This window comes from Glycine max, chromosome 16, assembly GCF_000004515.6.
Source record: "Glycine max cultivar Williams 82 chromosome 16, Glycine_max_v4.0, whole genome shotgun sequence".
Taxonomy (NCBI): Eukaryota; Viridiplantae; Streptophyta; class Magnoliopsida; order Fabales; family Fabaceae; genus Glycine; species Glycine max.
The window spans coordinates 33,117,192-33,136,600 of NC_038252.2; the positions used below are offsets into that span (position 1 = coordinate 33,117,192).

Genomic DNA, 19,409 nt, shown 5'->3' on the forward strand with positions numbered 1-19,409 from the left:
AATTATAACCAAAAACTTAAAATATTTGTTATTAACAAATCATATGAAAGAAAATTAATTCAATGAGCTAGTTCACACGCTAGTTCTGACAAGCACACCCTATCTCTTCCTTAAAAAAAAATTTTGTTTAAATCGTTTAGATTTAAATAGGTACGTTTTTTAATTTTGGTTTTTGCCCCTTTTAAATTATTGTTAACTTTTTGCTCCCAAATAAATAAATTTTGTATTTTATTTTTTGACTTTGGATTTATTTAGATAGGGCTTTAGAAAATGGAATAAAATTATTTTGATAGTTATTTAGGAAAAGAACAAAAGAAAAATTTATTACAAACCAAAAAGTTAACAAAAATTTATTAGGAATAAAAAAAAAACAAAATTTGATGATTTATCAACAACTAAATACATATTTAAATAGTTTATAACACAAAAGAACATGAAAAATCAACCATTATGCAATTCTCTTTGAATAAGAGTTATAATTTCCATCTAGTACTTCTTTACTTGTGAATATTAAAATTATTAGATGTAACATTTTTAAATTAAATTTCAGAGAACAACTCAGTCCATACACTAAGATATATAGTGTTTTACCTTAACAGTTGAAAAAATTCATTAAGAATTAACTAAGGATTTGCCGTGAAGGTTTCAATACAATACATGCATGTGTAATGTTATTTCATTTCTAGTTGGTATTTTAAAGGGAAAACATGGTTAAACAAAGATATGAAGTAGAAAAATAAAATAAATCATGTTTGCAGAAAAAATGAGTTCCAAGTCAAGTCAATTTAAATTGCAATTGCTGGGACAACTTTGATAGCGTGTAAAAAGATCATAAGATTTATGGTCAATTTGCGTGAGGTTTGGGCTGTTGAAGTCTTGAAGCTTAATTTAGCCACAAATTTTGCATATCATCTTTTTAATTTGACTATAAATATTAATGTTTGGTTGCTCAGTATTAATTTCATGTATATTTTCCTTCCCTTATAGTAAAGAGTATTTGAGTAGAAAATGGAATCATGGATGTGGTGTTTCCTTCTCTGTTCCCATTTGCTCATCCTTTATTTTTCACCCTCTCATTCCTTATGCCACCCCATGACACCTCTGCCTTGCTCCACTTCAAAAACTCCTTCACTATTTATGAAGATCCTTATTATTCTTATTTTTGTGATCATGGTTATTCAAAGACGACAACATGGGAAAATGGGAGAGATTGTTGCTCTTGGGCTGGAGTCACCTGCCACCCCATCTCAGGTCACGTCACTCAGCTCGACCTCAGCTGCAATGGCCTTTACGGCAATATCCATCCAAACAGTACGCTTTTCCATCTTTCTCATCTTCACTCACTCAACCTTGCTTTCAATGATTTTGATGAATCTAATTTGTCATCTCTCTTTGGTGGGTTTGAGAGCCTCACGCATCTCAACTTGTCTTCTTCTGACTTTGAAGGGGATATTCCTTCCCAAATCTCTCACCTTTCCAAATTAGTCTCGCTTGATCTCTCATATAATATATTAAAGTGGAAGGAAGACACTTGGAAGAGATTGCTCCAAAATGCAACAGTTTTAAGGGTGATTGTTTTGGATGGAAATGATATGTCTTCCATTTCAATCAGGACACTCGATATGTCTTCCTCTTTGGTTACTCTTAGTCTAAGACAGACTGGGCTAAGAGGAAACTTGACAGATGGCATTCTCTGTTTACCAAATCTTCAACACTTGGATCTTTCACTTAATTGGGACCTTAAAGGTCAGCTTCCAGAAGTGAGTTGTAGAACAACTTCTCTTGATTTCTTACATCTTTCATGTTGTGATTTCCAAGGGTCAATCCCTCCTTCTTTCTCCAACCTCATACATCTCACTTCCCTATATCTCTCACTTAACAACCTCAACGGTTCAATCCCTCCCTTTTTCTCTAACTTTACACATCTTACTTCCTTAGATCTCTCAGAAAACAACCTCAACGGTTCAATCCCTCCCTCTTTCTCCAACCTCATACATCTCACTTTCCTGGACCTCTCACATAACAACCTCAACGGTTCAATCCCTCCCTCTTTCTCCAACCTCATACATCTCACTTCCCTGGACCTTTCAGGTAACAACCTCAACGGTTCAATCCCTCCCTTTTTCTCTAACTTCACACATCTTACTTCCTTGGATCTCTCAGAAAACAACCTCAACGGTTCAATCCCTCCCTCTTTCTCCAACCTCATACATCTCACTTCCCTGGCCCTTTCACGTAACAACCTCAGTGGTCAAATCCCAGATGTCTTTCCTCAGTCAAACAGCTTTCACGAATTGGATTTGAGCGATAACAAAATAGAGGGTGAGCTGCCTTCAACACTTTCAAATCTTCAACATCTCATTCACTTGGATCTTTCATATAATAAATTGGAGGGCCCTCTGCCTAACAATATAACAGGGTTTTCAAACCTAACATTCTTATGGTTATATGAAAACTTACTGAATGGGACAATTCCTTCTTGGTGTTTATCTTTGCCATCTTTGGTGGGTTTAGATCTATCAGGAAACCAATTCTCAGGGCATATTAGTGCAATCTCATCATATTCCTTGGAGAGATTGATTTTATCCCACAACAAGTTACAAGGCAATATTCCAGAATCAATTTTTAGCCTTCTAAACCTTACTGACTTAGATCTATCATCAAACAATTTAAGTGGATCTGTCAAATTTCATCATTTCTCCAAGCTTCAAAATTTGAAAGAACTTCAACTTTCACAGAATGATCAGTTATCACTAAATTTCAAATCAAATGTCAGTTATAGTTTCTCCAATTTATTGAGTTTGGACTTATCTTCTATGGGTTTAACTGAATTTCCAAAATTATCGGGAAAAGTCCCAATCTTGGAATCACTCTATTTGTCCAATAACAAACTTAAAGGTAGAGTGCCAAATTGGTTCCATGAAATATCGTTATATGAATTGGACCTCTCTCATAACCTATTGACACAATCATTGGACCAATTCTCGTGGAACCAACAACTCGGTTACCTTGATCTTAGTTTTAACTCAATCACTGGTGACTTCTCTTCCTCAATTTGCAATGCAAGTGCAATTGAGATTCTCAACTTGTCTCACAACAAGTTGACAGGAACCATTCCACAATGCCTTGCTAACTCATCATCCCTTCAAGTTTTGGATCTACAACTGAACAAGCTTCATGGCACTTTGCCAAGTACCTTTGCAAAGGACTGTTGGCTCAGAACTCTGGATCTCAATGGCAACCAATTATTAGAAGGTTTTTTGCCAGAATCTTTGTCCAATTGCATTAATCTGGAGGTTTTAGATCTTGGAAACAATCAAATAAAGGATGTGTTTCCCCATTGGCTTCAAATTCTACCAGAATTGAAAGTATTGGTTTTGCGAGCCAACAAGTTGTACGGTCCCATTGCCGGTTTAAAGACCAAACACGGATTCCCCAGTTTAGTCATTTTTGATGTCTCTTCCAACAACTTCAGCGGCCCAATACCAAAAGCCTACATTAAAACATTTGAAGCGATGAAGAACGTTGCTCTACATGCCTATAGCCAATACATGGAAGTTTCTGTAAATGCTTCTTCTGGACCCAACTACACTGATTCTGTGACTATAACAACAAAAGCAATTACTATGACAATGGACAGAATTCGAAATGACTTTGTAAGCATTGATTTATCCCAAAACAGATTTGAAGGAGAGATTCCAAGTGTCATTGGGGAACTTCATTCACTCAGAGGGCTAAACCTTTCCCATAACAGACTTATTGGTCCTATTCCCCAATCCGTGGGAAATTTGAGAAACTTAGAATCGTTGGATCTCTCCTCAAATATGCTTACTGGTGGGATACCTACAGAATTAATCAATTTGAACTTTCTTGAAGTCCTAAATCTTTCCAATAACAATCTTGTGGGAGAAATACCTCAAGGAAAACAGTTCGGTACTTTTTCCAATGATTCCTATGAGGGAAACTCAGGGTTATGTGGACTCCCACTGACAATCAAATGCAGCAAGGACCCTGAACAACATTCTCCACCTTCAACTACCTTCAGGAGAGAAGGAGGATTTGGATTTGGTTGGAAACCAGTGGCTATAGGATATGGATGTGGAATGGTCTTTGGAGTTGGAATGGGATGTTGTGTACTGTTAATGGGAAAGCCTCAATGGCTTGTGAGAATGGTTGGAGGTCAACTAAATAAAAAGGTGAAAAGGAAGACAAGGATGAAATCTAATGAAAATGGTAGCATAATGAATTAGATGATATGTGGCATGACTGTAGAATGTCTTCTTGCACACCTTCCTGTTGAAATTCAATTCTGCCTTGTTGAAAATAAAACATAAGGGCCAAAACCTTATCACACTGCATTGCATATGCATGGGAGATCTGTTTCAAAGTTTAGTTGTAATTGTAATATGATGTGTTGTACTTTTTTTTTTCTCTGTTGGATAGATGAGTGTGATGTACTTTTTTCCCCTTCCTTTGCTACTGAAACTCGGGTCTAAATCATCATAAGTTTGATGTTCTTCATTTTCCTTGAGCGGGCTATTTTGTTTTATTTAATACATATAATTGTAGTATTGGTTATATAATAATAGTTGTTGTTGTATACTCTTAAAAATGTTCTGCATTCGTCGTTGCTAGAAACAAAATATTTTGTGTTAACAGTATGTAGTTATATTTCATTCGAGGAGCTTAGTTCACGTACAGTAGTTTTCCTATTTCGTTTCTAACTCCCTCATGCACATATTGTCTTACATGGCAATTCTATGACTGGATGACCATATAAAAAAACTTGACACAGATATGGAAAGATTTTCAAGAGCTGTCCTGAGGAGGTTCATTGTCTTGATGACTAGGATGGGATTGAGTTTGAATCTGTTTTATACTAGCCAGCAATTTCTAGGCCACACCAACCTGCTGCAAAGTACTTGGGAGGCACACAAAAGACTAAGAATGCTGTTTTCTGAACCTTTATCAATTGATGGCCTGAAAAAATATTTTTCATTTCATAAATACTCAGGCAATGGAAACATTAGATAAATGCCTAGGAAGGAAAGTGTTAGAATTAATGTCTCATGTGAGAGGTATATGACTTAGTAGGGACTAATAAATAAATAATTAACGATTAAAGGCTAAATTGTAATTGGGCTTAATAGGAGAAGTTTCTAGGTTAACTGCTACTTGATGGGAGTAGTGGTTATAAAAGGGGCTTAATACCCACTAACGTGAAATAAGGTCCCCTTCCTGACCAAAAAGTGCTCTTTTCTCACCCATAGCCATCACGAACGGAGAGAGACAGAAAAGAAAGGTCAAAGGAAGTGAAATCCTATTTCTCTCATCTTCAAAGAAATCAAAGTGCACCAGAGAGAAGTTCCTATGGAGAAAGGTACACATCATTATCTATTATTCTTTATTGATTGTTTGTGAGAATCATAGGTTTCAAGATCCTGTTGGTTTTCTATAATTGATAGTCTAGGAAACCCCTTAAGAATTTTTACATGTGGTATCAGAGCATGTGTTATGAAATTTATGATTCTCCAAGAATGATTTAATTTCTCCCAATTATGTATGAACCCTAATTATGAAATTTAGGGATAATTTAATTTCTCTCAATTATGTATGAACCCTAATTATGAAATTTAGGGATAATTTAATTTCTCCCAATTATGCATAAATCCTAATTATGAAATTTAGGAATTTTATTTTCCGCTGCATTTATTGTTTTATTGGTAATATTTTATTATTGTTGAATACCAATTTTTGGAGAAAGTATAAATATTATGTAAATTTGGAGAAAACGATTGTGGCTGCCACTATCTATTTATAATGGAAAAAGAAAGCGTGAGTTGCAATTCCAATTCATGGAAAAGCTATGGCTGCTACACGTAGGTTAGTAAGTGAAGGAATTTTGAAAAGCTGCGCACTGCGCAGGTATGTTTGTTCCTATAAGAAATTTTGGAAATTGCTATTTCCAACCTTATGTTTGCTATTTCCAATCCCATTTAATTTTTTTTTTCTCCGAAAAATTATTGTTGAACGTGATTAAAGGATTGAAAATTTATGTTCTGTAATTAAATTAATGTGAATGTTTTGCAATTATTGATAGTAGTAAATATATGTATATGCTACATATTTGCTTGAACGTGTTGGAATGTAAAAACACAAATAAATGCAAATCTTATTTTATGGTCTGGAATGAAATTAATAGAATGACTATGAATTGTTAATAGCAATAAGTATGTGCAGGCCATACATATTTGGTTGGAATTAAATGTATGTTGAATTTGTTAGTCACCAAAGTGACCAAATTTGTAAGATTATTTAATTCCAAATCAATGATTATTTCAATTATACTTGGTTGGAATTAAATGTATGTTGAATTTGTTAGTCACCAAAGTGGCCAAATTTGTAAGGTTATTTAATTCCAAAATTAATGATTATTTTGATTACTCATAGAATAATGGATGCTAAATTATATGGTTATTGGTTTATGGGTAATTGAAATTCATTGTTATAAGGCATTTATGGATCGCTCAAAGGTTGATTAGTTGTTCTTATAATTAATGAATATAATTGTAGACGATTTGTGTGTATCATTAGTTTTATTTATATGCCCAAAGGAAATAGATACTACTAATTGGTGCATATTTAATTGCCAAATAATGTTAAAATTTTATTAGTATCATTATGTTTGTATGTTGTGTGTTGATGTATCACCCAAAGGAGAACATCAATATACATTGACTGTTATCTGAATGAATCATATGTGATTGAGAGATGGAAATACCATTGTTTCCACGTTTGATCTTTATTCCTAAGATCACATCCGCCTCCCCCATATCTTTCATATCAAACTTAGAAGACAAAAATGCCTTAGTTTCATCAACTTGATCTTGGTCGGTACCAAAGATCAACATGTCGTCTACATACAGACAAATGATAACTCCTTTGCCATGAGTATCAAACTTGCTGTATAGACATTTATCTGCTTGGTTTATAACAAAACCACTAGACAACACAACCTCATCAAATTTTTGATGCCATTGCTTAGGCGCTTGTTTCAAGCCATAAAGAGATTTCATCAGTTTACACACCTTATTTTCATTTCCTGGCATAACAAACCCTTCAGGTTGTTTCATGTATATCTCTTCATCCAATTCACCATTTAAGAATGCAGTTTTCACATCCATTTGGTGAATCATCAGATTGTGGATAGCAGCAAGTGCTAACAACAGTCTAATAGTGGATATCCTAGCTACAGGAGCATATGTATCGAAAAAATCAATACCCTTCTTTTGCCTAAAGCCTTGGATAACCAATCTGGCTTTGTACTTGTCAACAGTACCATCCACTTTCATCTTTCTCCTAAAGATCATCTTACATCCTAATGGCTTACATCCAGGAGGTAAGTCAACCAATTTCCATGTATTATTTTGCATGATGGAATCCATCTCACTTTGGATTACTTCTTTCCAGAATACAGCATCCCTTGAAGCCATTGCTTCACTAAAAGTCTTTGGGTCTTCCTCAACATTAAGGCAATATTGATATTGAAATTCAATATCATTCCTTGACCCTTCAACCAAATAGAGTTGAAAGTCATCACCAAATGACTTAGCTTTTCTTACTCTCGTACTCTTTCTAGTTTCAGTACTAGTTAAAGGTATATCCTCAATATTAACTGAGACTTTCGACATGGAATTCATGTCCTTTGGCCTAGGTATAGATGTAAACCTTTGTTCATGGGAAAATGGGACAGATTGTTGCTCTTGGGCTGGAGTCACCTGCCACCCCATCTCAGGTCACGTCACTCAGCTCAACCTCAGCTGCAATGGCCTTTACGGCAATATCCATCCAAACAGTACGCTTTTTCATCTTTCTCATCTTCACTCACTCAACCTTGCTTTCAATGATTTTGATGAATCTCATTTGTCATCTCTCTTTGGTGGGTTTGTGAGCCTCACTCATCTCAACTTGTCTAATTCGTACTTTGAAGGGGATATTCCTTCCCAAATCTCTCACCTTTCCAAATTAGTCTCACTTGATCTCTCAGATAACAACCTCAACGGTTCAATCCCATCCTCACTCTTAACCCTCACACATCTTACTTTCTTGGATCTCTCATATAACCAACTCAGTGGTCAAATCCCAGATGTCTTTCCTCAGTCAAACAGCTTTCACGAATTGCATTTGAATGATAACAAAATAGAGGGTGAGCTGCCATCAACACTTTCAAATCTTCAACATCTCATTCTCTTGGATCTTTCAGATAATAAATTGGAGGGCCCTCTGCCTAACAATATAACAGGGTTTTCAAACCTAACATCGTTAAGGTTAAATGGAAACTTACTGAATGGGACAATTCCTTCTTGGTGTTTATCTTTGCCATCTTTGAAGCAGTTAGATCTATCAGGAAACCAACTCTCTGGGCATATTAGTGCAATCTCATCATATTCCTTGGAGACATTGTCTTTATCCCACAACAAGTTACAAGGCAATATTCCAGAATCAATTTTTAGCCTTCTAAACCTTTATTACTTAGGTCTATCATCAAACAATCTAAGTGGATCTGTCAAATTTCATCGTTTCTCCAAGCTTCAATATTTGGAAGAACTTCACCTTTCATGGAATGATCAGTTATCACTAAATTTCGAATCCAATGTCAATTATAATTTCTCTAATTTAAGGTTGTTGAACTTATCTTCTATGGTTTTAACTGAATTTCCAAAATTATCGGGAAAAGTCCCAATTTTAGAATCACTCTATTTGTCCAATAACAAACTTAAAGGTAGAGTGCCACATTGGTTGCATGAAATATCGTTATCTGAATTGGACCTCTCTCATAACCTATTGACACAATCATTGCACCAATTCTCGTGGAACCAACAACTCGGTTCCCTTGATCTTAGTTTTAACTCAATCACTGGTGACTTCTCTTCCTCAATTTGCAATGCAAGTGCAATTGAGATTCTCAACTTGTCTCACAACAAGTTGACAGGAACCATTCCACAATGCCTTGCAAACTCATCATCCCTTCTAGTTTTGGATCTACAACTGAACAAGCTTCATGGCACTTTGCCAAGTATCTTTTCAAAGGACTGTCAGCTCAGAACTCTGGATCTCAATGGCAACCAATTATTAGAAGGTCTTTTGCCAGAATCTATATCCAATTGCATTCATCTGGAGGTTTTAGATCTTGGAAACAATCAAATAAAGGATGTGTTTCCCCATTGGCTTCAAACTCTACCAGAATTGAAAGTATTGGTTTTGCGAGCCAACAAGTTGTACGGTCCCATTGCCGGTTTAAAGATCAAGGATGGATTCCCCAGTTTAGTCATCTTTGATGTCTCTTCCAACAACTTCAGCGGCCCAATACCAAAAGCCTACATACAAAAATTTGAAGCGATGAAGAACGTTGTTATAGATACCGATCTGCAGTACATGGAAATTTCTTTTTCTTATGGTGGAAACAAGTACAGTGATTCTGTGACTATAACAACAAAAGCAATTACTATGACAATGGATAGAATTCGAAATGACTTTGTAAGCATTGATTTATCGCAAAACGGATTTGAAGGAGAGATTCCAAATGCCATTGGAGAGCTTCATTCACTCAGAGGACTCAACCTTTCCCATAACAGACTTATTGGTCCTATTCCCCAATCCATGGGAAATTTGACAAACTTAGAATCATTGGATCTCTCCTCAAATATGCTCACTGGTCGGATACCTACAGAATTAACCAATTTGAACTTTCTTGAAGTGCTAAATCTTTCCAATAACCATCTTGCGGGAGAAATACCTCGAGGACAACAGTTCAATACTTTTTCCAATGATTCCTACAAGGGAAACTTGGGGTTATGTGGACTCCCATTGACAACAGAATGCAGCAAGGGCCCTGAACAACATTCTCCACCTTCAACTACCTTGAGGAGAGAAGCAGGATTTGGATTTGGTTGGAAACCAGTGGCTATAGGATATGGATGTGGAGTGGTCTTTGGAGTGGGAATGGGATGTTGTGTATTGTTAATAGGAAAGCCTCAATGGCTTGTGAGAATGGTTGGAGGTAAACTCAATAAAAAGGTGAAAAGGAAGACAAGGATGAGATCTAATGAAAATGGTAGCAGAATGAATTAGTTGATATATGGCATGACTGGAGAATGTCTTGTTACATACCTGCCATCTTTGAAAACAAAACTTAAGGGCAAGAACTTGATCACACTGCATTGCATGGGAGATCTGGTTCAAAGTTTTGCTGTAATATGAATGTGTTGTACTTTTGCTTTTTTGTGTGTTCTTCTTCGTTTGTTGTGTAGAAGAGTGCGATGTATTGAGTTGCAGTTTTGATTTATTTAATACGTATAACTGTGGCATTAATTGGTTGTATAATAATAGATGTTGTATATTTTTAAAAATGCTATGTATTGGCCAATGCTAAAATATCTTGTATCTTAATTCAAGAGCTGAATTCACGGTTTTAGCTTCCATTGTAGTTTATTTAATTAATTTTCTAACTATTTAAGCACCGTGACATGGCTTTAGAAGCTGAGGTCGTCCAGGGCGTAAGTATAAGAGCACAAACAATGCATACTAAAGGAAGGCTATGGGTATAGCCTAGGCCTCATGGTCCGTAGGATATCACATATTTATTTTTTATTAAGTAATTTTTCCCAAATTAGAATAATTGTTTGGTGAAAATTTTTCAAAATTTGAAATAAAAGTAGCAGTACTAAAATCAGTTATAATTAAATATAAACTTTTTCTTTTTCAATTACTATTACGATAAATTGGTAGTGGTACGTGCTGTAAATATTACATCTACTTATAATGTCAGCACCCAAAAATTATTTTTATAATGTAAAATTTACATTGTCATTAATTTGCTTTATTAATTTTTATTATAACTATTTAAAATTTATATTATCATCATAAAATCTGAAAAATCGTATCTATAATTTTTAATAAGCGTAAAATTTTGTAATTTTTATAAACTTTAGTAAATATTAAAAAATATATAATATAATGCTAGTATTTTTCAAAAAAATCAACATTGTCCTTAAATAAACCAGTGTGCTGTACAATAATTCACTTTTATCATTCAAAAGAAAAATTAAAACTGTAATTCAAAATAAAATAAGCATGAGTGACTTTTATAATAATGACCTTAATGATTAAATATATTTAATTTTAACAAATACTTAATTTATTAATAATATATTTAATTTTAACAACATTCTAAAAATAAGATAATATCTTTTTTTATGAAAATAATATCTTAAAGATTTGAGGATATAAATTTGAATTATTTCTGAATAAAATCTTGGATATGCAATTAAATACTTGAAGAAAGAATTGTATCATCCATAATAATCATATTGATTCAAACAAGATTATCTTCAATGAAATATACCTATTGTCATGATGAAAAACATAAGATGTAAGATATATCTAACAAAAAGCAAAGTTAGACTTATGTAGATCAACCAACTAATCCCTATACCCACTCATCACCTGAGCTCAGCCAAAACTCGCTTAAGCCCCAACTGTGCATGGCTTAAGCTCTTAGCCAACACCACTTATGCTACATAAAAACATGTTAGTTTGCTCATTTGTTCTTTTCTTGCAGGAAATCTCTCCAAGTTTGGGCTCACATTCGTGATTTGGCTCCTTTCCGCAGACGTTTCACTTCTTTACAGCGCATTACTGACTCTTTAATTAGGGGCAGATCTACATCAGATGTTCAAGGAAAATTACCCTATAGCAATTACAGTCTACTGCATCAGGCTGTTTAGGAACAAGCTGATTTTTGAAGATTATCAATTTTCTGTACTATAAGTTATTAGCAAGATTAAATTTCTTATGTATCGACGAGCGCATCTGTTGCATTTGTTTTATCATCTTGATATAGGTCTTCTTGTATTAGGAAGACTTTTGATTTTTAACTGTCGGGTATGCCCCGTTTATTATTGTATCGTTTTGGGTTTAATATCATTTACATTTTCTCCAAAACATGTTAGTTTTTGTGCCCATTCTACCTTAAGCGCTACGCAATTAATACCACTTAAGCTACTTCAAACTAATTTGCTCAAATTAAAAAGAGTAGATATGCTACATTAAAGAGTTTTATTCCATTCAATATCCCTTCAGAAAGTGATTTCGCATTGAATGTTCCTTCTTTCTAAAAGTGATCTCTCTCAAAGTGATCTTTAAAACAATGTAGAATTTATAAAAAAAAAAAAAAAATTGCGTGTAATGTGTTCCTTCTTTAACTAAGGGATCTTTGAACAATTTAAAATTTTATAAACATTTACTAATTCTTTTTCTGTCGATCACCATAGGCTTAGTATTAGAATTTCAAATTTTAGATGTGAAAGGACGAAAACTGCAATGTGAAAAGTGAAAGTTGTTACGTGGAAGTATATATAGTAAAATGAAAAGAAAAATCGGAAAGAACAAACTCCGTGTGAACATCACTAATTAAAGTTAAAGTTGGACTAAATTAAAAGAACCAATAAAAACAAAAGTAAGATCACTAATTAAAGTTAAAGTTAAACTATTAAAAAGAACCAATAGAAACAAAAGTAAGAGAAATAAAAGTCAACAACAGCCTAGGTACCTCTCCAAATACTTGCAAGCTTAATAAAATAATGAAAATCTAATAAAAAAAATGGAGGAAATAGCCAACACACCTTCTATATATGACCATGCATTGTTACATCTCTACCACAAAATATGAATATCTAATCTTATTGGAAACGATATTAATAAATGAAAAGATAAACATCTCTTTTTAAACCTTATACATCATTCACATAATTATTTCATGTATCATGTTTAACATTTTTTAATTTCAATTTATATTTTCTTCTTCGTAAATATAAAGCCATGTACACCCATTAACAAAGTTCATCTTGTTTACAGCTTCCTTTAAAAAAAACTGTTGTTTACAACTTATTCTCCACATTAATTATCTTAATCTTTTTTTTCAAACAAAGCTCAATCAATTTTTCATATAAAAATTAATTCTAACTTTTAATTTTATTCTCAATATCAAACAATCACATCAAACACTTTATAATCATCCACCATATTCCAACAATATCCAACTCCTAAATTGTGACAGATATAAGTTTTCTAACTTACAAATATTTTAATTTCTAAGTTAAATTTGAAAAATATTAATTTAAAAATAACTTGTTTAAATAATATAATTGTGAAAAATATGTTAATTTTATACATACGCTTTCAACAACTATCTTAGAATTATGTATTCTTTTTAATTTAATATAACATTTCTTTTTAAATATTTCTAACATCTTGAAATTATATCATATACAATTATATTTTACAAATAATTTTATAAATGATATAATTTTGATAAATGCATTTTTTATGTATAATTTCAACAAATATGTTATTATTTAATTTTTTATAGCTTAAGGTAATATTTATATTTTAAATGTTTTTTCTTCGAATTATATATATCATAAACAATTATTTCTAGCGTTATTTCAAAATAAATTTTGGGGAGCAATTCCATAAAGTAAGACAAAGGTTTTAGCTTGACAATTGAAAAAAATGCATAAAAAAAGGGATATCCTGTGAAGTTCAAGACAATACAATTGAAATGACAATACTGAAGTGTGAGCACAACCTCGGTAGCATGTTATGAGAGGGTTAGAAAATGAAATAACATTACTGAGGATGAAACTACAAAACTCCATTGTTTTTAAAACTCATAAATCCTTATAGCTGAATAGGGTTAAACAAATTCATCAAAATCTCTATCATTCTTTTATAGTATCAAATTTAAATTATTGTCCTATTTTTAAGATAACAAATTATTACTGTAAAAAAAGATTATAAATTATTAAAGATAAATTCATATATATATATATATATATATATATATATATATATATATAATTATAACCAAATAACTAAAATTATTTTTTATTAACAAATCTTATGAAAAAAAATTAATTCAATGAGCTAGCTCACAAGCTATTTCTGTCCGGCACACCCTATTTCTTCATTTGAAACATTTTTTGTTTGAATGGTTTAAATTTAAATATGTTTTAATTCTTGCTAAAAAATTTAATTTTGATTTTTGTCCCTTTTCAATTATTGTTAACTTTTTGTCCTTAATAATTTTTTTTTTACTTTGGATTTGTTTACATAGGACTTTAGAAAATGAAATAAAATTATTTTTAAAGTTATCTGAGAAAAAACAGAAATATTATTAGAAACCAAAAAGTTAACAGAAATTTATCACAAATAACAAAAACAAAATTTAAAGATTTATCAAGAACTAAAAATATATTTAAAACGGTTGTAACACAAAAGGAGATGAAAAATCAATCATTATGCTATTCTCCTTGAACAAGAGTTATAATTTCCATCTAATACTTCTTTTGGATATTGAAATTATTCGATGAAACAACTTTAAATTAAATTTCATAGAGCAACTCAGTCCATACAATGGATTGTGTTTTACCTTGACAGTTGAAAAAATGCATTAAAAAGAAGGATTTTCCGTGAAGGTTCAAGACATTACATGCATGCTTAATTTTAAATGATGATGATATATATAGTATAAGGTTATTTGTTATTTATTTGATGAGTTAACTTAATATTTAATTCCATCCACTCCACTACTTGCTAAAACTGACCACCCTCTTCCGATTGACTCAAGGTTTACAAAATTCGCTCCGTCATGTTGTTCCATTCCTAGATGGTATTTTAAAGGGAAAAAATGGTTAAATAAGGATATGACGTATAAAAATCAAATAAATCGATCGTGTTTGCAGAAAAAATGAGTTCCAAAGTCAAGTCAATTTAAATTGCAATTGGGACAACATTGATAGTGTGAAAGGGTTATAAAATGTATGTGTCAATCTGCGTGAGGGATGGGCTGTTAAGTGTTAAAGCTTAATTTAGCCACAAATTTTGCATATAGTGTTTTTATTTTGCCTATAAATATTAATCTTTGGTTCGTGATTCCTTGATCTTTCATGTATATTTTCTCTTATAGTAAGGGCACGTAAACAGTTTTGGGTAGAATATGGAATCATGGATGTGGTGTTTCCTTCTCTGTTCCCATTTGCTCATCCTTTATTTTTCACCCTCTCATTCCTTATGCCACCCCCATGACAGCTTTGCCTTGCTGCAGTTCAAAAACTCCTTCACTATTAATACTAGTTATGACCATTATGAATATCCTTATTATTATCATAAATGTGATACTGGTTATTCAAAAACGACAACATGGGAAATTGGAGGAGATTGTTGCTCTTGGGCTGGAGTCACCTGCCACCCCATCTCAGGCCACGTCACTCAGCTCGACCTCAGCTGCAGTGGCCTTGTCGGTAATATTCATTCAAACAGTACGCTTTTCCATCTTTCTCATCTTCACTCACTCAACCTTGCTTTCAATCATTTTAATCATTCTCATTTGTCATCTCTCTTTGGTGGGTTTGTGAGCCTCACTCATCTCAACTTGTCTTCTTCTGACTTTGAAGGGGATATTCCTTCCCAAATCTCTCACCTTTCCAAATTAGTCTCACTTGATCTCTCATATAATATGTTAAAGTGGAAGGAAGACACTTGGAAGAGATTGCTCCAAAATGCAACAGTTTTAAGGGTGCTTCTTTTGGACGAAACAGATATGTCTTCCACTTCAATCAGGACACTCAATATGTCTTCCTCTTTGGTTACTCTTAGTTTGAGATGGACTTGGCTAAGAGGAAAGTTGACCGATGGCATTCTCTGTTTACCAAATCTACAGCACCTAGATCTTGCATATAATTGGGACATTCAAGGCCAGCTTCCAAAAGTGAGTTGCAGCACAGCTTCTCTTGGTTTCTTAGATCTTTCAGGTTGTGGTTTGCAAGGGTCAATCCCTCCCTCTTTCTCCAACCTCACACTTCTCACTTCCCTGGACCTCTCAAGTAACCACCTCAACGGTTCAATCCCATCCTCACTCTTAATCCTTCCACGGCTAACCTTTCTGAATCTAAACAATAACCAACTCAGTGGTCAAATCCCAGATGTCTTTCATCAGTCAAACAACTTTCACGAATTGGATTTGAGTAATAACAAAATAGAGGCTGAGCTGCCATCAACGCTTTCAAATCTTCAACATCTCATTCTCTTGGATCTTTCACATAATAAATTTATTGGTCAAATCCCAGATGTGTTTGCCAGGCTAAACAAATTGAATACTCTCTATCTTGGGGGAAACAATTTTGGAGGACAAATCCCATCTTCATTGTTTGGCTTAACTCAACTTTCTGAGTTGGATTGTTCTAATAATAAATTGGAGGGCCCTCTGCCTAACAATATCACAGGGTTTTCAAGCTTAACATGGTTAAGGTTATATGGCAACTTACTGAATGGGACAATTCCATCTTGGTGTTTATCTTTGCCATCTTTGACGACTTTAGATCTATCGGGAAACCAGTTCACAGGGCTGCCAGTGCATCTAAGTACAATCTCATCATATTCCTTGGGGATTCTATATTTGTCCTACAATAAGCTGCAGGGAAACATTCCAGAATCAATTTTCAGCCTTGTAAACCTTACTCTCTTAGATCTATCATCAAATAATTTCAGTGGGTCTGTCCACTTTCGACTTTTCTCCAAGCTTCAAATTTTGGAAAACCTTGACCTTTCACAGAATGATCAATTATCACTAAATTTCAAATCCAATGTCAATTATAGTTTCTCCAGCTTAAGGAGTTTGGACTTATCTTCTATGGATTTAACTGAATTTCCGAAATTATCTGGAAAAGTCCCAAATTTAATGTTTATCTATTTGTCCAACAACAAACTTAAAGGTAGAGTGCCAAATTGGTTGAATGAAACGAGGTCGTGGTTACATGAATTGGACCTCTCTCATAACCTATTGACACAATCATGGGACCAATTCTCATGGAACCAACGACTCAATTACCTTGATCTTAGTTTTAACTCAATCACTGGTGGCTTCTCTTCCTCAATTTGCAATTCAGATGCTCAACTTGTCTCACAACAGGTTGACTGGAACCATTCCACAATGCCTTGCTAACTCATCATCCCTTCAAGTTTTGGATCTACAACTGAACAAGCTTCATGGCACTTTACCAAGCACCTTTCCAAAGGACTGTGGGCTCAGAACTCTGGATCTCAATGGCAACCAATTATTAGAAGGCTTTTTGCCAGAATCTTTGTCCAATTGCATTGATCTGGAGGTTTTAGATCTTGGAAACAATCAAATAAAGGATGTGTTTCCCCATTGGCTTCAAACTCTACAATATTTGGAAGTATTGGTTTTGAGAGCCAACAAGTTGTACGGTCCCATTGCCTGTTTAAAGACCAAACACGGATTCCCCAGTTTAGTCATTTTTTATGTCTCTTCCAACAACTTCAGCGGCCCAATACCAAAAGCCTACATTAAAAAATTTGAAGCCATGAAGAACGTTGTTCTAGATGCCTATAGCCAATACATGGAAGTATATATTCATTTGGGATTAAAATTATAATTAAAAATTATCTAAAAGATTAAATTTATTATAATTTTAAATTGTTCACAACATATAAATATTTACACTTGTTAAATTATTCTATAATTTCTCTTAAATTATTTTAATGAAAAGCAATAGTAAAATAGTAGGAGCTTAATCTAAGTTATGCTAAGTAAATATTAGGTAAAATTGGTAAGAGTGTGAGAAACATAATTATTTATCACTATCATCTCATAATGAGAAAAATACATCATTAAAAAAATACAAAAGATAATAAATTTGTTTAATATGGTAGTGACATTTTATTCACACCGGATATATTTTATGGACAACCTAGACAAACTTACAAACATTTCCTCCTAATCATTCTCCTCTCTTTATTAGGGTAGTGACATTTCCTTCACACTAGATGCGGTGATTCTTTTCATCTCAAAAAACCTACAAACATTGCCTCCTAACAATTCCCCTCTTGTATTCTTGTTCTACAAGACACTTCTAAGGTGTTCTTAGAGTATAAAATTAGGGTCTAACTCAACCCCAAAAACTAACTCATAGGATGAGAGTTGTCCTCATCTTATATACTCTATCTTGACACTATCTCTAGTCAATGTGGGACTTGAGTTTTTTTTCAATTCTTAAAAGTCCTCCTCCTACCAGTAAAATAATAACAAACCTAAACATTCAAAATTATGTTAATTAATAAATTTCATCGCTGTATATATTTTATATAAAAAAATTAATTAACCTATATATATAATTTTTTAAAGAAAATATGAGTGGGAAACCATTATTGTTTCATTTGATACTGCCATGTTAATCAATCATGTCTAATAAATAATTTCTCCGATTTCTATTAAAAAATTTATTTCATATTTATTAAAAGATTAATTAATTTTATTAAATTGTATTAATCTCAAAATAAATTTTTTTTTTCTTTATGAAAAAGTTAAATTAATAGAGGATGGGATTGGATTTTGGAAATAAAGGGCTTACATACAAGTACCTAGCTAGGTACAGTTTAGTTTGTGGCCTTAAACTGATCTGTTTTGGTTCTACCTTTCCTCTTGTGCAATTAAAAATTCTTCTAGCATCCATTCACAAGTTTTTTATTCAATAGTATTTGACGTTGTTGAGAGTCTTTTTGTACTCTAGAATTAACTATGCCATTGACAATGGATAATTCTGTCAAGCATGCTATATTGTTAAGAAAAATACTTTTCTCCTTGTAATTTGTTCAATTTTACAAATATACGTATATCAAATTTTGATGGTGGTCTCATTATTTTGCCTCTATTCCTTATCTGCTTCCCTCACTTGGAAAAGTAAAATGGTATCAACATATTTTTTATTGTATTTTTATATTCTTTTGAAATAAATTTACTTTAGAGGAGTGTTTGGACCAGATACCATACAAACCAATTAAAAAATTTAAATGCACGGTGTCTTTTTTAATTTTGATTTTGTGGCATTTTTCCTCTAGATTTGATTGGTATTTTTGAAACATGTTGGCGATTAGCTGACTTGTAAAGTCAACGAACCCTAGTGTGAAAAAATAATACGGTGAAGACAGTTTTTCAACAACTAATTGTATCAGCGAGAGTTTCCTTTAATCTTCTTTTGATGTGATTAGAGTGTCTAATTTTCTAACCCATATTTTAAAGGTTGGAAGACTCAGAAAACAACTGTTTGGTTCAACTAAATTGGTTTATACATGTTTTGTTTTCTGAATGATATGTAGCATGCTTTCTGCGGTAGAAAACTAAGTCAGTCAATCACATGAGACAAAAAATGAAATAGTCCAATATATGGCTTCAAGTTGTTGGTCTTTGTATATGTATAGATTGTTTTCCTTTGGATCACCTCCATTATTATTATTTTCATCATCACCGTTATAATACCTTGCTACATTAA

General features: G+C 33.0%; 2 protein-coding genes and 1 pseudogene across 2 annotated transcripts; all 3 read left to right on the plus strand.

Annotated features, from left to right (window-relative positions):
• The first annotated feature begins 973 nt into the window (after window positions 1-973).
• LOC100783057 (receptor-like protein 9DC3) lies at window positions 974-4,602 on the plus strand. Its single transcript, XM_026126057.2, has one exon. It carries the CDS (start codon window positions 1,017-1,019, stop codon window positions 4,248-4,250), a length of 3,234 nt encoding a protein of 1,077 aa, XP_025981842.1. The 5' UTR covers window positions 974-1,016; the 3' UTR covers window positions 4,251-4,602.
• Window positions 4,603-6,770: 2,168 nt separating this feature from the next.
• LOC100783591 (receptor-like protein 33) lies at window positions 6,771-10,474 on the plus strand. Its single transcript, XM_014768982.3, has one exon. It carries the CDS (start codon window positions 7,690-7,692, stop codon window positions 10,129-10,131), a length of 2,442 nt encoding a protein of 813 aa, XP_014624468.1. The 5' UTR covers window positions 6,771-7,689; the 3' UTR covers window positions 10,132-10,474.
• Window positions 10,475-15,005: 4,531 nt separating this feature from the next.
• LOC102663603 (receptor-like protein 7) lies at window positions 15,006-18,008 on the plus strand (annotated as a pseudogene).
• Window positions 18,009-19,409: the final 1,401 nt, after the last annotated feature.